The sequence below is a fragment of the Panthera pardus genome, unplaced genomic scaffold, assembly GCF_024362965.1.
Source record: "Panthera pardus isolate Hobbes unplaced genomic scaffold, ASM2436296v1 HiC_scaffold_8, whole genome shotgun sequence".
Classification (NCBI taxonomy): Eukaryota; Metazoa; Chordata; class Mammalia; order Carnivora; family Felidae; genus Panthera; species Panthera pardus.
In genome coordinates, this window is record NW_026527013.1 from 114,565,730 (window position 1) to 114,582,261 (window position 16,532).

Consider the following 16,532-nt stretch of genomic DNA (forward strand, 5'->3'; position numbering starts at 1 on the left):
AGGAGTGGTATATATAATTCAGCCAAATAATATTATTTAGCCATAAAAAAAAAAGAGTGAAATCTTGCCATTTGCAACAACATGGATAGAACCAGAGAGTATTGTGCTAAGTGAAATCAGTCAGAGAAAGACAAATACCATGTGATCTCACTCATATGTGGAATTTAAGAAGCAAATGAGCAAAGGGGAAAAAAAAAGAGACAAACCAGAAACAGACTCTTAACTATAGAGAACAAACTGATGTTTACCAGGGGGGAGGTGGGTGGGAGGATGGGTGAAATAGATGATGGGGATTATAGAATACACTTACTATGACAGGTAGGTAGGTAGGTAGGTAGGTAGGTAGGAAGGAAGGAAGGAAGGAAGGAAGGAAGGAAGGAAGGAAGGAAGGAAGGAAGGAAGGAAGGAAGGTAGGGGTGCCTGGGTGGCTCAGTCAGTTAAGCGTCCGACTTCAGCTCAGGTCATGATCTCACGGTTCGTGGGTTCGAGCCCTTCATAGGACTCCGTGCTGACAGCCCAGAGCCTGGAACCTGCTTCGGATTCTGTGTCTCCCTCTCTCTCTGCCCCTCCCCTTCTCACACTCTGTTTCTGTTTCTCTCTCTCTCTCTCTCTCTCTCTCTCTCTCTCTCTCTCTCTCTCTCAAACAAATACACATTAAAAAAATTTAAAAGAAGAAAGAAAGAAAAGAAAAAAAAAGAATTAGCCTTGGGCATAGAATTAAGCAGAAAGAATGTCTGGACAATTCAAATTTCCCCCTTTCCATCCTCTCCACATCCAGAAGCCAAACCATTCCCTCATCTTCAACAGGTTCAGGACCTCTACTGGACTGCCTGCTCTCCCAGAATTGGGTCTTAGACCCTCCATTTAAAAAGATGCCCATCCTGTGTCACAATCCTGGAAATATAATGCATAATATAGAGGAGTAAATTACTGAGGTTGGGATTTGATACTCTGAGACATGCCAGTGAAGGATGGCAAAATTTTAATATAGAAACTATTTTAAATAATAATGGTAATGAGGATGAGAATGATAATAAAAGTGATAATACTTCCCCTTTCACTATGCTAATTCTGCATAAGCTCTTGATCCATGTGGCATTGGAACTGATTAATATAAAAAAAATGCAAATGACATAATCTTAGGTATTTTATTTCCCTTCCTTCAATCTAATACTCAGAAGACCCAAATAATAAAAGAAAAAAATGAATTTTGGAAAATGGTCCTGTTAAAGATATTCAGTATTAATGTCGTATCACAGAAAAAGGAGTTCTACAAAGACAGTAAGTACATACTATTACAGAATTTTTAAACTGAACAAATTATTTCATGAAGTTTTATTCTAGGTCTAACAAAACACACTTGTAGCTCTTCTTTCTAGTTTTTAACAGATAACAGCTCTCCAATGCCTATCAGAAGACATCCAGACTCTTCCCCCTGCCATTCTAGACTCCCCATTGTCTGCTTCCATCTAATTTACCCGTATCTAACTACAGACCCCCAAATATAGTTCTCCTCACATTAGTGCTGCACCTGTTTATTGCATATACATCTCATTTAAAAAACATATTAAGTGATGAATCTTTATAGAAACTCTTCTCCAATCCTTGGCCCCAAGCTGTTCAAAGAGCACAGGGTGAGACTTCCAAAGGCCCAACACAGAACAGTTGCTGGGACACCAGAGAAGTGAGCTGAGCAAAGATTTCAGGGACTATATAAAAATGGATTTTAAGTAGACAACTATATTCCATGCCATGTCTGCTTCTTTGCTTACCAAAGGAGTAAGATCCCACTATGTGCCATGCACTAGTCTAGGTGTTAGGGGATATAGCAGTAAGCAAATTGACCAGGTGTTTGCCTTTATGGTAAGAAATCCAAGTAAATGGGTAAGATTGGGAGAGGGATAAAGAATAGTGAGGAAGAATTAATTAGTGGGAATTTGTTAAGGCCCAAAGGCAAGAGACAGTATGATGCCCACAAGATATAATGATTCTTTTGGAATTTATTACTAACATCTCTTCTCACTTTACTTCGCCCACACCTTCTCTAATATATTCTATCTATACTAAATGATCTATTTGATCTTATTTCCTCCCTGGAACAATAAGTCAAGTAGATAAAGGTCACTAAGAGAAGTTATGGTGAAGTAAAATGAGAAACTGTCTTAGTTACAATTTAGAAATGGAACAAAATATAGGAATGTAAACCAAAATATAGCATAGTTTGGGGGAAATATTTCTTATAATCTCAAGATAGAAAGACTAGAAGTATGATTTAAAACTCTTAAGGGATTTTAAAAAGTCAATAATCTTATTAGTAAAATTTAAAAACTTCTACGTGGCAACAATGGTCACAATTCAAACAACAAATGGGAAAATGGTCTACAACTCCCATTACAGATATAAGTTCCCTAAAATATCAAGTGCCTATAAATCAATATGGAAAAGATCAGCACTTCAACAGGACAATGGGCTAAAGGAAACACAAATGGCCCTTAAATATATGAAAAGATGGTCTACCCCACTCATAAGAAAAATGCAAATTAAAACTACAAAACACCATATTTCATTTGTTTGGAAAGACTAGTAAAGTTGAGGACACATGAGTCAGCAAAGGTATGAAAAACCAGGGGTTTCTCATTAAAGTCTTCAGAGAACTAGGGACGCCTGCGTGGCTCAGTAGGTTAAGGGTTCAACTTCAGCTTGGGTCATGATCTCACAGTTGGGGAGTTCGAGCCCCGCATCAGGCTCTCTGCAGTCAGCACAGAGCCTGCTTTGGATCCTCTGTCTCCCTCTTTGCTCCTCCTCCCACCACACCCCCAACACACGTACACATACTCTCTCTCAAAAATAAATATTAAAAAAAAAAAATCTTCTGAGACCTAGACTCCTAACAGCAAACCACTCTGCCATTCATAGGGCCTGGTCTTTATTTTCGCAGTCCAGAACAGCTGTAAGCCTGTAATTTCATGTCCATTCCAAGAAACATACTTCCCCAAGGAGACTTCTCAGAAGTACCACACAACACTTCTGCTTACATCTCAAGAATCAAATTTTAGTCACAAAGTCACAACTAACTGCAAAGGAGTCTGACAGCCTTTTAGCTTGATTGCAGTGAGCAGCTAAATGTGACAATTTGAAACATAAAATGGACTTTCGATAGACATTTTCTGACATATCTACTTTGCTGACCAAATATTTATACATACTAATTCTCATATATTAAACACAATAAATCCTCTCCTAAGAATACAACTCTCAAGTCTCATCTAGACATTGCATCCAAAGATTAGGAATTCAGGGAAATGTGAACCTCTCATCTGCTCCAAATGGCTCCCCATGGTCCAGCAATCTAAGAACTTAAAAACAAGTTAACTGCCCCCAACTTACCTAATGTACAGAAAGGTGGCATAGAAGCAAGATAACCACATTTAAATTGTGATTCAGAAAAAGGGAGAAAGGAAAATCCGCCATGACGACTGGTCTGCAGCAATATGAAATTCCGTGAGGCACAGAGACAGCCTTTCCTGGCAGTTTCTGAGGACTTCAATTCTGCTTTCTAGAAAACTTTCTGGGGCCTCTAATTTTGCTCCCTTTCAGAAGGTTCTTTCCAGTCTCTGGCCTCATTTTCAATAAGGATTAGGGAGCACCAGGGAGCTGCTGACATATCATAGCTTATTTCCTCTTAGTGGAACAAGTCTCAGTTTTCTTACGGAAAAAAAAAATGCCTTTTTCCTGTTTCCATACCCTTTTCCTTACTTCCTTTTCTGGACTGTCCTTGACACAACAGGAAAGAACTGCAGTACCGTTCTTTTTCATCATCCCAGTTTTGAGTAAAGCTCTATTTACCTTTTAGTATCTTTGCTTACAGGAAAGAGAGCATTAATTCAAACTTCCCTACAATTCATCTGTCAGTCTCAAAAAGCCTTTACACATTTTATCAAAACGTTTGTTGAGCACCTATCATGTGTGATACACTAGGGATCCCAGGTTCAGAGATCCTGGTCCCCATCTTGGTGTGGTAGTCACAAGGTATATAGAGTTGACAATACTCATCAAAATATATATTTAAGATCTGTTCATTTTATTGTAGGTAAAATGTACCTCAGTATAAATGTAGCCATCCAAGGAGAGATACAAAGAAATGTTTAAGGTTTCTTATAGCAGACTTAATAATTTCAAATAATTTAGGATGTGAATTTGACTACTCCATGTGCTATTGTGTATAGGGCCCTGGATATTGGGTAAAGATGTGCCCTCTATGGAACTTGAAATGTGAACATTTTGTAGTTGTGATTGTCTATTGTATCATTTCATCAGGTGCAAAAATTATTTTTAAATTTGGCATGCATCAGTACTAAGATCATATGCTTTTAGTTAGCAAATCTGGGTTTAAATCCAAGCTGTCTGTGATTTAGAGGAAATGACCCAAGCCCATTTCTTTTGTGAAATGGAGAGAATCCCCTGCTTCACAGGACTGTTGTGGCAATAGAATAAGTGCTAAGTATAGCAAGTGCTTTCCCATGTTACCACCTCCCAAGATCTTTTGATGTCAAGTCCTTGGCCAGGATTGTATTGACAATTATGACTAACACAGAGAAAAATACTGGCCCTTTACAATGATCCATGTTATGAAAGTTTCCTGTTCACAAAGCACTTTAAACTTAATACATACAATCCCATAATTCATTCATTCATTCTTACTGAACATCTACGTACTAGGACCTGTACTAGCCTCTAAAAATACAGTCCTGCACTTATGAAACTTAGATTCTAGGAGCGAGAGTCAAGATTATTTACATACAAACATACAAAATCAGGCTGGTTAAAAATTCTCTGAAAAAAGTTAAGATGAAGGTAAGGAAAACATGATGGGAAAACAAGACAGGTGTCGAGTCTGCTATTTTACATAAGCAAACTGCATCAAGGTGACATTTGGGCAAAGATTAAAGAGAAGAAGCCAAGTATGTGGATATTTGCAAGAAGAGTTCCAGCAAAGAGAAGAGCAAATCAGACACCAAGGTAAGTATGTACCTGGCCTTACTGAAGAAAGAGGAGAGAGCAAAACATTAAGAGTGCAAGTGAATGTGGAGAGAAGAGTCCTAGGCAATGAAGACATCAAAGGCACATAAGGCCGGATTACAGTCTTGAAGGTCACGGAAAATAAAAATTCAGAATTTTACTGCCAGTGATAGGAAGCCACTGCAAAGTTCTGGTGAGGGTATGACGTGATCTTTTAAAAGGATCACTCTGGACATTATGTAAGAAACAGACTTTAATGTGTGGGGGAGGGAGGAAGGCTACTGCAAGTCTAGGGCAGGAATTCTCTAACCTGAATTGCATCAGTCACCTGGAGGACTTGTTAAAACACACACTGATCACACAAAAAGCTGTACACAAATGTTTGTAGCAGCTTTATTTGTAACAGCTAAAAACTGAGAAACCAGATGTCCTCCATGCATATCCATACCATGGTACACTACTCAGCAATAAAAAGGAATAAGCGATACACACAACCTGTGACTCTACAAATAAATATGCTGAGTGAGAAAAGCCAATCCCAAAGGTTATTTGGGTGATTTCACTTATATACCTCTTTTGAAATAACAAAGTTATATGGACAACAGATTACTAGCTGCCAGGGATTTGGGATGGGAACGGGGTGTGGGTGAGGAGGATTGGCTATAAAAGGGCAAGATGAGGCTTCCTTGGGGTGACAGAAAAATTGACTTATAGATAGCAATACCCTGACACTGCGCTATAATTTTACATGTCGCCATTGAGGAAAACTAGGTAAAGGGTACAGGGAAATTTCTGTAAATTTCTTACACTGCGTGCAACTCCAGGACAATCTCAAAATAACAAGTTAACAATTCAAAATAATGGTTGAAGTAATTGAATCGCAGAGATTGTAAGGCTTCAACGTTTCCAGACCTAAAAATATACGCTTCTAACAAGTTTCCAGGTGATGCCAATTTGCCAAGAACCACCAATTTAGAAAATAGCACCTTGGGGCAAGTATTATTATTCCATTTTGTGGGAGAAACTGAAGCCTAAAGATTAAGTGACTTCACCAAGGGCTAGGAACTAGGTGGAGGGACAGGACTCAAACCAGATCCTATCAGTTCAGTGTTTTTGCCTAAGTCCATCAAGGTCAGGAATCATCTTAATTGTAAGGACTCTCTAGTGTCTAACACAGAAGAGACCACTGCTTGAATTTGATTGCACTGCCCTAACAATTAAAATTTAATAAAATGTAGCTTAATTGTAACCATCTCACAAACTTTAAGACCTACACACATTCGAGTACGTACGTAATAGTCTTAGTTCTTACCTGTGCTTTGAACCTCTGCTTAAACTCTGTTCCTTAGCTTCCCCAGATGGGAGATCAAGGAACTAGTCCCTTCCTACTTAACTCTGGATTTCTTACTTTAAAACCTACTGGGTTTTTACAGCTACAAGTTAACCCTAAATGAACACAAAACCCTAAATTGCTATTCCTATTAGCATTTTATCAAAATGGACACCTGACATAGTTTACTTTCTCAGTTTCTGAAAATCTTGAGCGAGAAAGGGAAGTAAACATGCACCACAATTCTAACTAAACAAAAGTTCATAAACAACATTAAATTGTAGCCAGGCTGGCGGGCACAGTCTTAAACAATTCTATGGGATTTAAAAACTGCTAAGAGGTTTTAGCATTAAGTGCTTAGCTTTCAGATGTTGAAGCAATTCATTAAATGCTTGCCAAAAATGACTTTCTTGCAGTTAGCTCTCAAAAATTCCACTTTAAAATCTCCTTATGCAATAAGCCTCCATAACAGTCTCCTACGTCTCCATGGCAAAGGTAACAAAACTTAAGGAAATAGGCTTAAACAGCTAAGAGGGTTTTACATCGGGAGTAAGAAAGAACTTTCTGGGAATGATAGCTCTAGTCACCTGAGATTACATTTCATCATCATTCTCTACTTAAACACTGGATGCTTAAAACATTGAAGCCAATGGGCTCCTCCCAAATGGTCTATCTTGTTTCAGGCCTACTTTCCTATGTTAATTACAATTCTCAAAACTAAGAAAGTAGAGCTATTTTGTTAGGTTTACGGAAACAGCTAAATAAAAATAGGATTCAAAAACAGGTAAAGGTCCCAGGAAACCAGTGAAAGCTAATCCCCATTAACTGCTTTAGTAGAAAGCTACTCTTCTATTTAACTATCCATGGGCTCTTGCCCAGCCAGTTCTAGTTTCCGAACACCAGTGGGGAAAATCTTAAGATTCAAAATTTAACTGACAAATATATCAGACACACAACTCCCAGAGCCAGTCGCATCCCCTACCAACAGAGACACAGAACCCCTATTTCTTTCAATGACAATTTTACCTCAATGAAGTGCAGGAAATAGGGACATTTTGTCACAAAACTGAGAACTGTTTCCACTTTTACTACCTTAGAACACCCCAGAGGGAGTTATTAATTCAATGCAAAAGGAAAGTGGAACCCCCTTGTTAAGTGAATGGCCAGGATTGAACTTGAAAGTTCTATTTATTTGTTTGAGAGAGAAAGTGAAAGAGAGCGAGCAAGCAGGGGAGGGGACAGAGGAAACGAGCAAAAGAATCCCAGGCAGGTTCTACACTGAACGGGGAACCGGATGCAGGGCTCGATCCCACGACCCTGGGATCATGACTTGAGCCAAAATCAAATGTTGGACACTCAACCGACAGAACCATCCAGGTGCCCCGAAAGTTTTATTTTTCAAGGTAGCATCTAGACACATATATAGATTCACTGTTTAGAAAAAGTACAAAAGGCCAAATTTTTACCTAGTGGTCCATTATATTCAATTCAATAAGGACTCAAGACATAACATTGTTAAAAACATTTATTTAGATACAGTCTATGATAAATAAGTCGGTAGAGGTTCCACTGCCACCGATTCATCTGAGAAGAGCCCTGTGCCATTCAACTGGCGAATGTCTGAACGATGTCCCATCTCTCATCCCAGCCAGAGCGCACACCTTCCATGTTGTTCCTGTTCACTGATTGCTTCCAAATCCAGATGACCTTTATCCCCAAAGTAAGCTAAAATGTTTGTGAAGAGGAGAAATAAATTAAACCCCAAAGTACAAAACTTGAACATAGTTTAAGAACTAGAAGATTTTATACATTTATGTTTGTGTTTACTCGTCTATCAAAATCAGAGATACTTTAAGACAAGGATCAATCTCACCGAGCCAAAAAAAAAAAAAAAAAAAAAAAATCAAACATAGAGACATATATTTAAAGAAACACAGGTTTGTTACTTTTCAGTGTGGTTACCTATTATAAACAAAGAGGAAAACAAGTTGAGATCAATCAAAAGATAAATGACTCATAATTTTCATTAACATGAAGGACTGATGAACCCACAATACAAAATGGCATCAGTATTAGATACCATCTCAGTAAAGCTGAAGATAACACTTACTGAATGCTTTCTATGGGTCACTACTGTGTGGAAAGTTTCCAACTCCCAATTATGACCTTTATTTTAAATACATGGAAACCAAGGCTTTGAGATGGTTACCTAACTTAAGCAGCAGAGTGGGATGTGACCCAGGTGCTCTTAACCTTTGTACCACACAAATCCCAGGGGCAATTATTAGCCTCCATTTCAGCCTCAACTAACTCTTACCTCAATCATTCCAGCCACTAACTTGCCCAAACTTCTAAACTATTTCCTAAGAGGATTCTGGAGGAAGACAAAAGGTGTTTTTTGTTTTGTTTTTGTTGAGGTGTTTTATTTCTATGCCTTGCTGATTAAAAATGTGATTTCTAGTAATATGTCACGTTAAATGAAATCACATTACAAAATGATAACTTGAACATTCTATTTTTAAAAAGTATTTCCCTTTGCCTGGGAAAAAAAACCAACATGCATCTATTTCCAATTTTCAAAAGTGTATTAAAATTTTCCATTAAGCCCCAAGGATTTTTGCATACACTTAAGATATAAAAATAAACTACTCAAGGGAGCCCTGGGTGGCTCAGTCTGTTAAGCATCCGACTTTGGCTCAGGCCATGATCTTTCAGTTTGTGGGTTTGAGCCCCATGTCAGGCTCTGCGCTGACAGCTCAGAGCCTGGAGCTTGTTTCAGATTCTGTGTCTCCCTCTATCCCTGCCCCTCTCCTGTTCATGCCCCGTCTCTGTCCCTTAAAAATAAAGATTAAAAAAATTAAAAAAACAAAAAACAAAAAACTATTCAACTACTAAGGGCTACTCCTCTATGGTAAGGAGTATCCAAAATAAAGAGAAAAGAAAATCTTCCTTGGCCTTACACAGATAATGGGAACAATGATCCTCTTGATTAAACCTCAGTGTTCATATATTTTGCCTAAGTGTTTTACTCATTACTGCTCTGTGTTTATTAAAGTACTGCATTTTGAATATAGACTCCTATCAACCAACATTTGCTGACCACATATAATGCACCATCTGGGTGAAAGAGGACACTAAAATAAATATGGTCCTAATCCCTAGGAACCCTATAACTTAGCAAGGGAAACAGACCAGTAAATCATGAACTATATATAAGCATTATAACAAATCAATTTCAGGTTCTGTGTTGACAGCTCAGAGCCTGGGGCCTGCTTTGGATTTTGTGTCCCTCTCTCTCTGCCCCTTCCCTGCTCATGCTCCGTCTCTGTCTCAAAAATAAACATTAAAAAATAATAAATTTATATATAAACTTGACATTAATGAACAAATTTTATATTAATAAAACATTTACATTAATAAAAATCCTAGCTAATTCTGTTCCTTTCAGGGTATAGTACAGGCAACACAGGAAGGTCTCTCTGTCGGCCTCCATAGCACAAGCAGCACGGTATATGAAATCCTCTAACTGAATAACCCTTTTCAGGCCCTCAACCAATTCTTATCTAAATTACAAATATCCCTGGAAGGAAACCAGAAGACGTCCCTAATGACAGAAAAGAATGAGAGAGCAGCAAAGAGAGAGGAGCACTAAGGCAACACATGGTGAAGAAATGAAAGAGCAGGGGCTGATTGCTTCATCCAGACTGTGGTAGCTGTGAAGGGTCAACTCTTGGTGGGACAATTGAAGCCAAAAAGAAGTACAACAGAAGAGCACATTCTATTCCCATCTCTGGATCCTCTATCACCTGACCTGGGGCACATAAAATGCTTTACCCCAGCTTGCAGATCCATTCTAAAAGTCCTACCACAAGAGCAATCCTACATCAATTCTTATCCAAAAAGCCACTAAGAGGTCAGCGTCATTTAATTAATTCGACTCTTGTTGACAACTACTTTAGGTACTTATAGGACAAGACGTACTTTAAATAAGCAACAAGCATAATATAAGGCAGAGAATGATGCACACAAAAGAATATTATGGGAATGCAAAAAAATGGAGAGGTCTCAGCTAGGAGAAGGGGGAAAAGATTTAAGTGATGACATTTGAGACTGGGCTTTTCTAGACATAGGTTTTCATCAAGTAGAAACAAGGGAAAGAGCACTCTAGGCTGAGGGAGCACAAGCACTGGAGCAAAGGCACAAAAATATAGTTTATTCTGGGAAGCATGCAGTAGCTTGTGCTAGACCAAGTTCTCACATGATAAAGAACTGAAGTAAAGAAGATGACACAGAAAAGATTAAAAATTATTAACAGTATATTGCTTACATATTACTTGCCAAGTACTCATACTTCATATACAATATTTTTATTCAATCCTCATGAAAACTTTATGAAGCAGATATTATACACAATTTATATAGAGGAAACATCACCCTAGAAAAGTTAATGGCCTCTGGGGAAAAGGTATTTGATGATAATTTCCAGTACTTGGAAAATGTTCACACAGCGTGAGCAGGCAATCCCATCTCTGATGCTTCCTAAGGTAGTTAGTATTTCCCTGTGAAAATAACTGGTCTGAGTTCAATCAGCTAGTAAATAGCAGATACATTACCTCAAGTCCCCATTTCATAGTTCAAAATGTAGAGGCTAAGAAAAAATCAACTTCGTGGGGACCATTTGAAACCAGTTTTAAGCCAAACCATAAATGGTTAAAGGGAGAGCAAAGTGAAGAAAAACAGCAGTGAAGACCATTTATTGAAGAACTTTATCAGGGAAGAAGAGAGTAACTGCAGAAATGGACAAATTGAGGGCATATACAGTGGAAACTTATAAGAAAAACCCCTTCCAGTGAGAAAGGAGAGGCTGGTAACGTAGAGGGGATGAAGGAAATTCGTTATCAGATGGCAGTGTGCTAAGAAAAGTGGTAAGATTATCTGGGGGAGCCCACATGGCCCAGTGGAAAGAGTGTAGGCTTTGGAGACTGACACACTCCACCACCTACCGACTCTGTGACCTGCTCTCAAGTACTGAAGTGACAATTACAGACACTGTAAATAAACCACCTAAAACAGTGGCTAATGCATTGTAGGTGACTGTTAGAGATATTACTATTATTTTCTGACCATTCTAGGAAAAAAAAAAGGCTTAGAGTAGGAGTTTGAAGGAACAGAAGACCTAGAATAGCCAGTGAAAAGTCTGTTAGAGCAATCCACAAGAAATATCTGTAAGACAGAAAGTCAAAATGAAATCACGCAGCACCCGGACAGACCCTGGTCATCATCATGCCACAAATTATCAGTCCTTTACAGCAAACCTGCCTATTACAGATTCTGCCTTTATATATAAATACACACTTGTATACAGAAGATGTATATATGTATGTTCATGTGTGAACATATACATACGTTTGTGAGTACACAAACATGTATACTGTGGGTATGTGAAGTTTTCACAAGTGCTTATCCACTACTGGCAAGACTTTCTGACATAGAAATTTGACAATGCATTTTCAGAGCCATAAATGTTCATACACTTAGACTTAATCCCTTGAGAATTTATTATAAGGAAATAAATCAAAACCTATAAAATCTTTCTTAAAATGTTCACTATACTATTATATAAACTACTGAAAATTGAAAACCTAAATGGTAAGTGATCAACAAGTTGAAAATATGAGACATCAATTGTAATTTTAGGTGAAGAAAATAAAATCCTATGTATTCTTGTTAAAATGACATAAAAGGCTGAATGAAAACAGAAATATGGCTAATTAAAAAGTTTATTCACCTTTCAAAGTGGTAGGATGATACGTTACTTCTTTTTCTTTTAAATACATTTAATTACGATTATAACACAGTACAGTAAAATCAAATTAGGAAGGGGAAAGAAAGTACTTACCTGATAACACAAGCTAGACTGGTCTACAAACTGCTGCAATTTCCCAACAGCCCAAAACTGTACTGACTAGTACAGCTCCATTTACAATGCCTACCACTACAACTCTTGCTTCCTAGTGATTCAGTGCTAACAGATGAACATTTGCCCTGCAATGTTTATTTGTAAGAGCAGTACCTCAAAACAGTTGGTTCAGGCATTCCAGGATCTGCACCCCTCTTGAATCCTGGAGGGAAAGGGAGAGGAGAGAGAAACAGAATAAATAGCAATTAAAACCGTAGCAGACAAAACATTTGTAATCAAGAATTTTTCTTTTCAAATCAACCTAGGGTAGGCTAGAATGATATCCACATCTACTAGCACCATCTAAAGTTACCTGTGTGCTATAGAAGTCTTGAGTCTTAACTAGGGTATGAGATTATGTCCAGGACTAACCAATAAGGAGGACAAGTAACCTTATCCTTATTATATACACAATTAGCACGTAGCCCTTAGAACGCACTTTCATTATTAGTCTTTACTAAAAAAAGGTGCCACGACTACCATCATACTGGGTAAAAGACTACAAAGAACAAAATGAATTTTTTTTAAATTTTTTAATGTTTATTTTTGAGAGAGAGAAAGAAAAAGAGAAAGAGAGCATGTGCGCGCGACAGAGGGGGAGGGGCAGAAAGGGAGACACAGAATCTGAAGCAGGCTCCAGACTCTGAGCTGTCAACACAGAACCTGATGCAGGGCTTGAACCCACAAACTGGGAGATCATGATCTGAGCCAAAGTCAGACCCTTAACCAACTGAGCAACCCAGGCTCAGCTTTTTTTTAAAGATTTTTTTTAAACAATATTTAAAAAACTCAATTTTTAAAAAAACAATTGAGGATATCTTATTTTATCCTCTTTTTGATAAACCTCTTTTTATAAAGCAATCAAAGACTGGAAATAAAAAGAGAGGAGAAAACACCAAGTTATTGTTTAACAATCTAATTAAGTCAACACTCTTGTTACAAGTATGATCAAATAAACCTTTTACCATTTAAAATATATTTATTAACTGGATAACATATATCTAATTTGTTGATTAAAATTAAAGTAAGCATCAAGAACTGTGAGTGGTATGAAATTTTACCCCATTTTCAAGACAACAAACTAGACTGCCAGTTTCACAGATGCTGGTAGAAGACACAAGATCGTGAGTCAAAAACAAAGGACAGTTCATTACTCCTAGCAATAAGTATAGTCAGAATATCATCATTTTTAGATGAACCCTGAGTTTAGGGAAACACAGTCTTTTGTGATGGGTAGTGAGCATTGCTTCCCCTTTGCTCTAAAAGGAGATACTGTTTTCCAAGGCTGTTCACTCCACAAACATCCTTAAAAATATGGAACAAAAGGTGGTCAGAATCTCTACTCACAAGATTTGCAGAAATTCAAGACACCATGGAGAATTGTCTTCCAATAGGTAATTCATTAAAATCTTCCTACTGGTTAATGTCCAAACAGATTATCATCATGCCACTGTTCTATTTTATGGCACTATATTCCCATGTACTCCCTGAAGCCCTAAAAGTTATGTTTAAACCTAAATTCAATCCACAGTTCTAGGTTTTACTGAGAGCTGAGGGGGAGAAGAAAAAGAAACTGCCTGGGAACTAGGTTGGACACAAAATTAAATTTCTATAGCAGCACTGTCAACAACAGCCAAAATATGAAAAGAGCCCAAATGTCCATCGATGGATGAATGGATAAAGATGTGGTATATATGTACAATAAAGTATTACATGGCAATCAAAAAGAATGAAATCTTGCCATTTGCAACTAGACGGATGGAACTAGAGGGTATTATGCTAAGTGAAATTAGAGAAAGACAAATATCTCATGCCTTCACTCCTATGAGGGCTTTAAGATACAAAACAGATGAACATAAGGGAAGGGAAGCAAAAATAAAAACAGGGGGAGACAAAACATAAGAGACTCTTAAATATGGAGAACAAACTGGTTACTGGAGGGGTTGTGGGAGGGGGACGGTCTAAATGGGTAAGGGGCATTAAGGAATCTATCCCTGAAATCACTGTTGCACTATAAGCTAACTTGGATGTAAATTAAAAAAATTTAAAAAAATAAAAAGAAAAGAAAAGAAAAAATTAAATTTCTACACAGTGAAAGGAAAAAGACAATGATTAACAAGGAAGAATTACTAAAAAGATAGCTCTAACATTACTGTCAACCTGAGTTGGAAGCTAGGGTGAAAAATCATCATAATGGTAGTGCTAAGAAAGAGAATACCAAAAAAAAAAAAAAAAAAGAAAGAGAATACCTCCAGTGAGCACAATAGGAAAAATAAACTCCGGGGGGGGGGGGGGGGGGGGTGGGGGGGGGAAGGGAGGGGGTGAGTAAGGGAAGCATTCTCTTCGGACCAAAGCCCTTGATACACAGAATGTAGCAACCAGCTACAACTTTCTAGCTATAGAAAAGGAACCACAAAACAAAAAAGGGAGGAGCGAAAGATTTATAGAGCAGCAAAGAAATCAAAGGGTCCAAAGTGCAAGCTAAAAAAAAGACCCCCTACATGCATCAATGGAAAAAGGAGGCACAAAGAAGGGGAAGGACCTAAGTCCTCATAACTTTCTTAGCTAAAAGGAGAGCTCGTCCTAGTGTTTGACTAAGTAAACTGGGTCCTTCTACCATTAAATCAAAGTTGGGGGGGGCAGAGAAAGAGGGGGTACACAGCTTGTAAGAGCAGGCTATCACAACTATGTGTTCTAATCCTTGACACCTATACAAAGTTGCTAAACTCCAGAATAAACAAACAAAAAAGCATTCAAAATAGGTAGGAAAAGATCTTTTTAAGTCTTTATACCAAAGTATCCCCAGATTACTGGTAGGTTTACATTGCATGGGGAAATGGGAGTGACAGCTACCTGGAAAACATCCAGCAAAATTAAGGGCTCTGTCAAGACTAAGAGTGAACGTACTTTATCTTGAACAATGCAGTACACCTAAAACAAACAGGAAGCAGCACCTTGTTAAAATCACAGGGTTTTAAAAGTGTGAAACTGAGTTTTAGAAAATATCAAACTGTATGCTCAACTGATAGAGCTGGAACCTTTCCTTTCCACCACATTGTACACCTGAAAGTAATATAACATTGTGTATCACCTATACTTCAAAAACACGAACAAAAAAAAAAAAAACCCCAGAAAAACAAAAAACTATCCAAGACTAGAAATAGGATAAAGTCCCAATGTACAGCCCTAGGTGTCAATATTTGCCTAAGTACTTAAATGCTTGCAGTACAGCACAGTGGTTAAGAGTATGGGCCTTGAAGGGGTGTTTAGGCGGCTTAGCCAGTTAAACCTCAGACTTCAGCTCAGGTCATGATCTCCCAGTTGGTCTATGGGTTCCAGCCTCCCAGTAGGCTCTGTACTCGGGGCCTGGAGCCTGCTTCTGATTCTGTGTCTCCCCCTCTCTGTTCTTCTTCCAATTGCACTCTCTCTCAAAAATAAATAAACATTAAAAAAAAAAAAAGAAAAAGTACGGGCCTTGATACCCCATTACTTGAGTTCATAGTTCCCCACTTAACAGCTGTGTGTCCTTCCGAAAGAAATTTCTCTCTGATTCCATTCCCTCACCTATAAAATGAGATCCTAACAAAAATCATCCAAACTCTTCACTGTGCAACTAAGAAAGCAAAAACTATTGTCATAATCATGCTTCAGGACAGGGGCATATCCACGAGGTCTACAGGCCTCTTTCTATTTAGGACCACCTGTAGAAGTGAGGACAAATGCCAGGAAAACCCACCTAATGACAGAATGAGGGGTCGCTTTCAAATATATCAGGTCGCCTAACTCTCCCAACAATCCTCAAAGGTAGGTCACCTCCATTTTATAGATGTAAAAATAGAATGAGAATTTTAAAAACTTGTTAAAGACCATTAAAAAAACAGTACAGACCTTGAACTCAGGTTAGACCGACCCCACTGACTAGACAACATCAAAGGACGTGCACGGCGTGGTCCGGTTTCTGTCTCCCGCCCTAGAAAGCCAAAAATGGAGGCAAGGCCTCCGCATACCCTTCCCTCCCGTCTCCTTCCAGGTTCTCCTCCTACTGACCCAGGTAAATCACGAGAGGAATAAAGCCCCAGCGGATGGCAAACTGGCCGCCCTTAAAGAGCTGCTGCAGCCTCTGCTTGGCCTCTTTGCTCAGCTTCACCATGGCGACAGCCGGAGCGGCGAACTGAGAACACTTCAACGCCAGCAGCAGCTTAGGGACTCCGAAAAGGAAAGACG

The 16,532-nt window shown here is 38.4% G+C and overlaps 1 protein-coding gene across 1 annotated transcript; it reads right to left on the reverse strand.

Moving 5' to 3' along the window:
- Positions 1–7,856: 7,856 nt before the first annotated feature.
- TOMM7 (translocase of outer mitochondrial membrane 7) lies at positions 7,857–16,532 on the reverse strand. The gene is made up of 3 exons (XM_019443582.2): positions 16,356–16,532; positions 12,423–12,471; positions 7,857–8,074 (listed from the first exon to the last, which is right to left on the reverse strand). The coding sequence occupies exons 1-3, from the start codon at positions 16,456–16,458 to the stop codon at positions 8,059–8,061; spliced, it is 168 nt and encodes a 55-aa protein (XP_019299127.1). The 5' UTR covers positions 16,459–16,532; the 3' UTR covers positions 7,857–8,058.

What these genes read in the sequence shown, in the direction of transcription:
- TOMM7 (XM_019443582.2), bottom strand. Translation starts at nt 16,458, where the DNA reads ATGGTGAAGCTGAGCAAAGAGGCCAAGCAGAGGCTGCAGCAGCTCTTT. An exon ending in TCCTCTCGTGATTTACCTGG is followed by an intron (nt 12,472 to 16,355) that starts GTCAGTAGGAGG and finishes CTTTCCCTCCAG; the next exon opens with GATTCAAGAGGGGTGCAGAT.